General features: G+C 52.9%; 1 protein-coding gene across 1 annotated transcript; it reads left to right on the plus strand.

The window, feature by feature from the left end:
• The first annotated feature begins 4,616 nt into the window (after nucleotides 1-4,616).
• s1pr3a (sphingosine-1-phosphate receptor 3a) lies at nucleotides 4,617-8,648 on the plus strand. The gene is made up of 2 exons (XM_066695942.1): nucleotides 4,617-4,932; nucleotides 6,221-8,648. The coding sequence occupies exon 2, from the start codon at nucleotides 6,448-6,450 to the stop codon at nucleotides 7,768-7,770; it is 1,323 nt and encodes a 440-aa protein (XP_066552039.1). The 5' UTR covers nucleotides 4,617-4,932; nucleotides 6,221-6,447; the 3' UTR covers nucleotides 7,771-8,648.
• Nucleotides 8,649-8,936: the final 288 nt, after the last annotated feature.

Genomic DNA, 8,936 nt, shown 5'->3' on the forward strand with positions numbered 1-8,936 from the left:
CACGTGATGGGGGTGTCGTCCACAGCGCTGATCGTGTTCAATCAGTGACGTGCGGATTGAAACTGAATGGCAGCCACACGCTTTACATGCACCCTTCCTGCGCTCACTCGCCAACACCAATCACACAGCACCTCATCGCCTGTTCGGTATTCTCAAATCGACAGACGAACAAATGCTTAAATGTACAGGTCAAATTCAGCCCTTATCCCGATCTTTCCAGTGCACTCAGCTCTGTAATCACAGCGTTGTGCTAATTAGCCCGTAATGAGCAGCTTGTGAGGCTCGGGAGTGGGTGGGATGTGACTGAAGGAAAGTCAAACTGGTTCATGAGAGACCTGGTTTTTGTGGGGTCCAGCAGGGGGCAGTATTGGCTAGGGAACGGGTGCGTTACTCCCACACAGCCTCCTCTCCTCCCTTTCCTCGATCTCCTTCCTCATCCACACCTCTGTCTATCTAGCTCTCTTCTCCCTCTGCTTCCCATTTTCTTCTTCCCTTTCCACGTCTCATGTCCTTCTCCTTGTCTTTCAGTCCCTCTATTTCTTTTCTCTCCAATGCTCTGCCACTACATTCTCCTTCTTTCCCCATCTCTCTCTCTCTCTCTCTCCCTCTCTCTCCTCCATCGCTCTCCAGCTTGCTCCCCCCTTTCTAATCCCACCTCCCCTTCATTCTCTCCCTCCCTCAGTGTAAACAGGATGTAATGCTGCTGGTCAGTGTGGCCAGCATTGATCTGATAACAACCTGGAGAGCATTCTGTCCCCTAAACCCGTCCCCCGTCCCCCAGCACAGTCGAGGGGGGATTAAAGGGATTTAAAACCCTAAATCCCTTCCAGCGCCAGGCGCCCTGGGCCGACACACTCCCCTAGACCAGCACTGATCACACCTACACTGAGGCCCAATATACCGCCTTTCACTGGGGGCTCTCTTTCGGAGTGCAGGCACAGCAGGGCCGGGGTGTGGGGGGTAGTGCACTGTGGTGCAGTGTAGTGTAGTGTATTATACTGCAGTGTATTGTACAGTGTGCTGTACTATAGTGAAGTGCGCACTATCACCACTGAAACCACTATATCACTGAACTGTACTAGGACTCTCCAGACTCAAGGCTAAAGAACCACAGAGCAGGCAGCCACGCACACCAACCCTGGCCCAATGTTGCCGAAGTCCAGGCTGATGTGAGGGCACCTGACTGACCACAGCTGTCCAGCTGACCGGTGAGTGACACTGCCCACCTGCACCCAGGCCACCGTCAGCAGCTTCCTCAGTGACCAGCAGTCACGGCAGCATCACCTTCCTGGGCCACACGTCAAAACCCACGTATCCAGCCGTGGAAAGCACATGTAGATACCTCAGCCCCTGAGGAATAAGATATCATTGTTGGCTTTTTTCTGCGCCACAAATATTGTTGGCTATTCTTCTGTCTGTTGTTCTATTGTGAGTAAGGGTTACTGTGTTCCAGCTGTAGGGTGTGGGTGCTTCACACTGCCCGCCTCTCCGGCACATCTGTAGGGCTGGCTCCCACGACCCCTGGCTGCCCCGAGACAGCTCTGTTCTGTGTCACGGAGCTAAGAATAGCATGCGTGTCTGCGAGTGTGTCTCTGAGTGTGTGTGTGTGTCTGTGCATGTATGAATGTGTAGCGTGTGTGTGTGTGTGTGTGTGTCTGTGAGAGTGTGTGAGTGTGTTTTGTGAACATGTGTGTGTGTGTGTGTGTGTGTGTGTATGAGTGAGTTAGAGTGGGGGGGTGGGACTTCATAAACTCAGAATGGAAACTGTGATGTATGTGGGTGTTTCCTGTGAGCAGATATCAGCAGAAATAAAAACACGAAAAATACCCTCTTTGAGAGAGAGAGAGGGAGAGAGAGAGAGACCCAGGGATGGCAGAGCTCCCAAACATCCCAAACATCTCAGACCAGAACCACACACAGGTCCAATGTGGCCACAGGCCTACAGAACCAGAACGGAACCAGGATCGAATCAGTAAATGAGCGGGGGAAGGAATAAGGCCATTATCCTGACCAGTTAGACCAGTCAGAGTTTGGGAATTGATGGTGTAAAAGGGCGTGAGGCTCCTCCCACTCACAGATAGACTGGCCATAGATGCCACGCACACAGGAAGAGGAGTGGGGGGGAGTGAGGCCAGTTTATTTAGGAGTTAGGAGCAGCAGTCGGACCATAAAGCTTTCAATGGAGCCGCAACACACTCACACACACACATACACACACACACACACTCACTGACACACATGGAACCGTTTATGTCTGTGTGCCTCTGTACCCCCCAGTGCCCCCTGTCAGCCGGGCTTTACCAGCTCATTGACTCTGGAATGCTGATAACGGTCTCTAAGCAACGCTTCCGGAATCCGCTCCGTCGTTCTGTTTGCTTTCTGTGATTCTTTTTTTCCTGTAATTATGTTCTGGTCGCGGCCATTGCACTGTGGAAGTCGGGACGTGGGGGAGGATGGGGGATGGGGCGACGGCTGTAGAGGGTCGTGTGACGTTCAGATGGACAACTGGGGGGGTTCCTTCCGTGTTCTGCTCGTGACAGCTCAACACGGCGCGTCGTTGTCTGTGTCCCCCTGATCCTACCCAGTCTCTCGTTGGCTTCCGGGGTCACAATCATCGTCGTTGCTGCTGCTGAGGCGCTGAGATTTAGACACATGGAGAGCAGATCTATACCTGTCCTGCACCAGTCGTCTGTCCTCTGTCCTCTGTCATAGGGTGTGGTGGTCCAGTCAGTATGTGATTGTTGCTGTTGGACACACAATCGACCAGCCAGTCAACATTTTCCCTCTCTCTCTCTCTCTCTCTCTCTCTCTCTCTCTCTTGCTCTCTCTCTCATATGTTGCCCTCCTGCTCTATCCCCCTTCTCCACCACTCTGTCTCACATTCTTTACTTTTTCCCAACTTCTCTCTCTCTCTCTGCTCCTCCGGCTGCCTCAGAGTCACTCAGGAAGGGTGAGCCGGTCAGGACACCCTGATAAAAACATATGGCTCTCTCCTCTCCTTTCCTCTCCCTCTCCCTCTCCCTCCCCCTCTCTCTCTCTCCTCTCCTCTTCTTTCCTCTCCATCTCTCTCTCTCTCTGTCTCCATACCAGCCTGCTGACACATCGGTCTGTCTGTGTTGTCATGTCTTTAAAGCTCCCAGGGTGCTGGTGGTGGTGGTGGCGGGATGGGGGTTGGTCCCAATGATGACCCCCCCCTTGTTCGCAGCACATTCCAGAGCAGTCAACTCACTCCTGGCCGATGGTCAGGGAAGGGCAGCGAGTCCTGTCTCTCACACACACACACACACACACTCCACGAAGAGAACACATGACGCACGTTACCAGAAGGAACACGTACACACAATACACATACCACAATAATAGTGATGATAATAATAATAATAATAAGAAAAATAATAATAATAATAATAATAATAATAATAATAATAATAATAACAATAATCACTCTCACTTGGGAGTGTGTTAATTATCACAGTCATACAGCACACTGGAAAACAGCACAGACACAGAGAGAGCGGGGGGGATCAGCGGTGGCCGTCTGTCAGAGACACTGTGGGAACACGGCTGTGAGTAGCAGACAGACAGAACAGGGCTGAGGGCAGTCTCTCTCTCTCTCTCTCTCTCTCTCTCTCTCTCTTTCTCAGCCCAGCAGGGATGCCATGGGAATTTAAAGTCCGGACTGCCGCTTCCGGAAGGGGAATGTGGGGGGGAAGGGAGAGTGTGGGGGGCTTCAATCTGCTGCATTTTTCTGCCTTGAGGTCAAAAACATTTTGTTTCTTTCTGTTTGTGTTTCTTGAAACCACTGTTTACATCACAGAACGTCAATACCAGGAACCAAGTGTCCATTACCCTGTGTGTGTGTGTGTGTGTGAGAGTGTGTATTTACATGCATGCATGTGTGTTTGTTTGTGTGTGTGACTGTGTCGGTCTGTTTGCGATGTTCAGACGATGTTAAAGCCAACCTCTATCAGATGTGTTATATATGTTTTTATATATATATATATTGTGTGTGTATTGTGTGTCAGCATAGCACAGCACTCTAAAGCACAGCACAAGATACTCTACTGTCACCATGCAGGGAGTGGAATCACGGGGGGGGGGCTCAAGGAGAGCAGTCTGGTGCTGAAAACACTGCAGGGGGTCACACTATTTAAAAACAGCAATGTGCTTCAGGTACTGTATGCTGCCAGGCCCAGCGTCGGACACGGCTCAGGGTGCAGCGGCTCCAGTGCGCGGCTCTGCTGCAGCTCCAGGGACAAGTCCTGACAGGACGCTGACTCAGCACCGCACAGACAAACGTGTTTTTCTGTCTTTACCTGCACGCACTGTTCACCTGCCTGGAGTGTCACGGCTCTGTGTGCGCTGAGATCACACAGCTGTGACACACGCCTGGGAGGGGAGACACCTACAACGATACACACACACACACATAGACACTGACTCACACACACACACACACACACTGCTACTCACACACTCCAGAGAGAGTGTGTGATGGACACACGGACAGATGGACAGGTAGGCAGAGAGCGTCCCTCATCCCTCGCTCACAAAGCATGGACATGTTTGCAGCCTGTATTACAACGTGTTACATAACAAGGAAACACACAAACAACTAAATTCATTAATACTAATAAAAAAAAGTGTGGGAATCTGATTGAGCTGTTCTTGGAAGCGCCTCTGCCGTCATCACGGTTGAGCCACACGCCTTTCTGCCCTCTGATTGGCCTGTGGAGCCCAGGAGAGACCCGGCCTCCGACTCCAATGGGGAGAGAGGGAGAGAGAGAGAGAGAGAGAGGACAGAAAGTTAAGAGTGGAGAGACGGGAGAGACGTTAGTGCTGCGCTGCTGTGGGACAGGGGTGCACAATTGGAGAAGAGGTGGAGAGAAGAGAAAAGCGCTGAAACGGGGCTGGGGTCCCCAACTTTAACAGGTCAGAGCTGCAGTTATTATATGTCGGTTGCTGGCATGTTTGACGTGTGTGCATGCTCGCGTGTGCCTGTCAGTGTGTGCACAGTGCTGGTTTCGTGTCTAACGAGCTCATTAGCAGAGCTGACGGACAGGTGAGACCCCGCCAGCGCGAATAGCCGAGCCGAGCCGAGCCGAGCCGAGTCGAGCCGAGCCAGCCTCGGGTTCTAATGAAGATTTCCTCTCCAATAAAGAAACTGACCGTTAAAAAGTGTCTCCGTTTCGTTTGATTTAGATGACGTATAAAATACAACTTCACATTGATTAAACAAACAACAACAACGCAATAAACCACGCCGAGGTTGTGCTGCTATGTCTGGGGAAGAAATACATCATTTGCACCCTACGAGTGTTTCAGTATTGTTGCTGCGATTCTTGATGTGTTGTTCAGTCGTATTTATTTATTATAATTATTATGATGTTATTATTTCTTTCTTGGTAGACGCCCTTATCCAAAGCAACCATAAGAGCATCATAAAAGTGCAATACAGTCTAGAATTACAGATCACAGCACACTACAAATTACAAGTTCAAATAAGTGCATACAAGAAATATACAGTTAATACAAGTCCTACATCCTAGATTTGTGAGCTAATCATTGCAGACGATGTGAAGTCCTAGTTAAAAGCTATGGGGAGGGGAAATAGGGGTAAACAATATAAACAGCACTAGTAGTAGTAAATGATGTGCATGCATATGAGCAGGAATGACTGTAGTGCACGGGGGCTGCCTTGTATCTTCTCCACTCTATTATCAGTGATTGCTCTGATGATGACTATTGCATTGAAGGGCTGTGTGTGAGTGCTGTGTGCAATGCTGCTCTGTGGAGCCTGTGCAGCTGTGCAGCCACGGAACTGCAGCAGCCCCTCATTACAGCGGCCCAAAATAGCGCCGGCCGCCGCCACAGAGGGAGGAGAGACGCGGGTCGCCCTTCGGTGACAGGAGCCATCCGCCCCACTCGGTCCCCGGCCCGCCGACTCGCCACGCTTTCACTCTCTCTGTGTTTGTGGTGGCTTTGTTTTGTTTTTGTAAAAGCTCAAATGTGCCAGAGAGAGTTTGACTGTGTGATGTATACAATACTCCAATGGCTTTTCTTTTTTTCTTTTAATTATTCGTTTGACTTCCTAAGGCAAAGCGACGTACAACTTGCAATTTGTATACCAGAGTACTTTTGTAATGTGTTTGAATGTCTACATGAATGTGTCGATGTGTTGTGTTGATGGGTTTACACATTGCCCACTCCTGATCCGCAGGTCCCTCCCTGATGATTCTCGGCATGTTACCCTCAGCGGAAGTCAAAGGTCAGCCTGCTGCGGTCAGCCAGCCCACTGCCCCTTGCATGTGAAGTCAGGATCTGCAGCCAGCCCCTCTCTGGTCCTCCTCTTCCTCCCTACAACCTTGCTCATCCTCCTTGCCCCTTTCCTTCTATCAGCCCTGCTCTCCCCCCCCCCCCCCACACACACACACACACACACACACAATGGAGGTGGAAGAGGGCATGAACGAGGTCATCGTGAGGCACTACAACCACTCAGGGAAGCTGAGCCGTGACCAGTCTGGGGCGGCCGGGGCCTACAAGATGGCTGTGCTGCTGCTGCTGTGTTGTGCCATTGTGCTGGAGAACTTGGCGGTGCTGCTAGCGCTGTGCCGCTCTCGCCGCCTGCACGGCCGCATGTTCCGGCTGCTGGGCAACCTGGCCCTGAGCGACCTGCTGGCCGGCCTGGCCTACCTGGTCAACATCTTCACCTCGGGCCGGCGAACCTTCTCCCTGACTCCGGCGCAGTGGCTGGCACGGGAGGGCAGCGTGTTCGTGTTCCTGAGCGCCTCCACCTTCGGCCTCCTCGCCATCGGCATTGAGCGCCACAGCACCATGGCCCACCTCAGGCCCGGCCACGGCCCGCGCTCCCGTCTGCGTCTCCGGCGCCGCCCCCGCCGCTGGGGGCGCCTGTGCGCGCTGCTGGGGGCCTGCTGGGCGCTGTCTCTGCTCCTTGGCGCCCTCCCCAGCCTGGGCTGGAACTGCCTGGGGCGGCTGGACTCCTGCTCCACCGTGCTGCCCCTCTATTCCAAGAGCTACGTGGCGTTCTGCGTCAGCGTGTTCACCGGGCTGCTGGCCGCCATCGTGGGGCTATACATGCACATCTACCGGCTGGTGACGGCCAGCGGTAAGCGGGTGGGTGCTGGCGGGACAGGCAGCGGCGGGGGGGCGGCGGCGGCGGCGGCGGAGCGCTCCATGGCTTTGCTGCGCACGGTGGCCATTGTGCTGGGCGTGTTCGTGGCCTGCTGGGCGCCGCTGTTCGTGCTGCTGGCGCTGGACGTGGCGTGTGAGCCCGGCCGCTGCCCGCTGCTGCTGCAGGTGCACTGGTTCATCGGGCTGGCCGTGCTCAACTCCGCCCTCAACCCGCTCATCTACACGCTGTCCAGCCGGGACATGCGGGCGGCCGTGCTGGAGCTGCTGCGCTGCTGCTGCTGCGGCTGCCTCCGCCGAGGGCCCCCTCCCTCGCTGCCCTCCTCGCCCTCCTCCTCCTACCCACCCCCGCACGCCCTGTCCTCCGACTCCTTCTGCTCCTGCTGCCTCTCCTGCCACCCCCCCCAGGACAAAGCCAAGAATGGCTCCCCGGGCCGCTCAGTGGAGAGTCAGTTCAGCGGGGCAGGGGCAGCAGGAGGTGGGGGCAGTGGCTCCATCCAGCACCCCCCACCAGCACCTACCCCCCCCTCCTCCGCCCCGCACTCAGAGCCGGTGGTCCTGCTCTCCGCTGTCCTGGGCAAGACGGACTCACTACCCCCCCGCCTGGGCAGGGTCTAAGAGCCGGAGGGGCAACAGAACAACAACAACAGCATAGACAATGAATTAATACATAAACGGACAAATGAACACGGAGCCAATGCTGTGATACTGGAGGAGAGTGGGAGGGAGGGAGCGGACACTGACACGTATCGTATGTGTGAGAAACCGTAGTGTAGAAACCGGTACCCCCTGAGACGGGGCAGGTACACAGCGGACACGGTGCTGAGGAATCGTAGCCTGACTGAGCTCACTGTCGCCCCCTGCAGGCTGAGGGTTATTCTCTCTCTCCCCCAAGAAGAGGGCGTGGAGGAGTGAGGGAGGCTCTTGTGGACTGTGACTGTGACACTGTGGGGGGGGGAGTGTTGATTAAGTATTAATGAAAGGTTCTGAAATGTATATAAAGTGTCATCTGTCTAATATATTTGTATCACCATCTATTTATTGTTTTTATCTTGATTTCTAAGTCTATCGGGCCTGTCTGTCTGTCTCCTTGTCTATCTATTCACCTAGCTGCCAGTCTTGTCTGTCTGCTTGTCTACCCTCCCCTCTGCCTGTCTCTCTCTCTCTCTCTCTCTCTCTCTCTCTCTCTCTCTCTCTCTCATATCTCGTGTTTATTTATTGTACAGGGAATGCTCAGTCTCAGTATTATGCCATCCTCACAGGGGTGGCACAGGTAGTTAGGAGTTGGGATGGGATGACACTCAACAATAAACCAATGACCCAAGGTGTGTGTCTGTTAATTAATTGTATACATACATACAGTAATACATTTTTATGGTTTTAATTGTTGCGAGGCCCCAGATGAACGTCTGCTTATGCCACCCCTTGTATTTGATTGATTTAATCATTAAAAGTGTTGTCATTCATATTAAAAGTAAGGAAAACAAATAAAGCCCATTGATTGCCTCTCACGCACAGCTGAGTCACTGCTCTAAGACTGAATGGTCTTCACGAAAGACAAATCTTCTCCAGGTGTGTTTCCAGGATGTTACAAGTTGCGTTGTGTGAACCCGAGTGCGTGACTTTTAGTACAACGCTGCCCCCCGGTGGTGACTGGGAGGAACAGGCAGCCATGTGGTACAAGGCAGTGCTATAGCGGCCATGCTGACTGTCAATCCCAACAGGCAACAATAACACATCATTACATACGTTACATACAGGTATAAACTAAAATAATTTGTTAA

Source organism: Amia ocellicauda, chromosome 22 (genome assembly GCF_036373705.1).
Source record: "Amia ocellicauda isolate fAmiCal2 chromosome 22, fAmiCal2.hap1, whole genome shotgun sequence".
NCBI classification, from domain to species: Eukaryota; Metazoa; Chordata; class Actinopteri; order Amiiformes; family Amiidae; genus Amia; species Amia ocellicauda.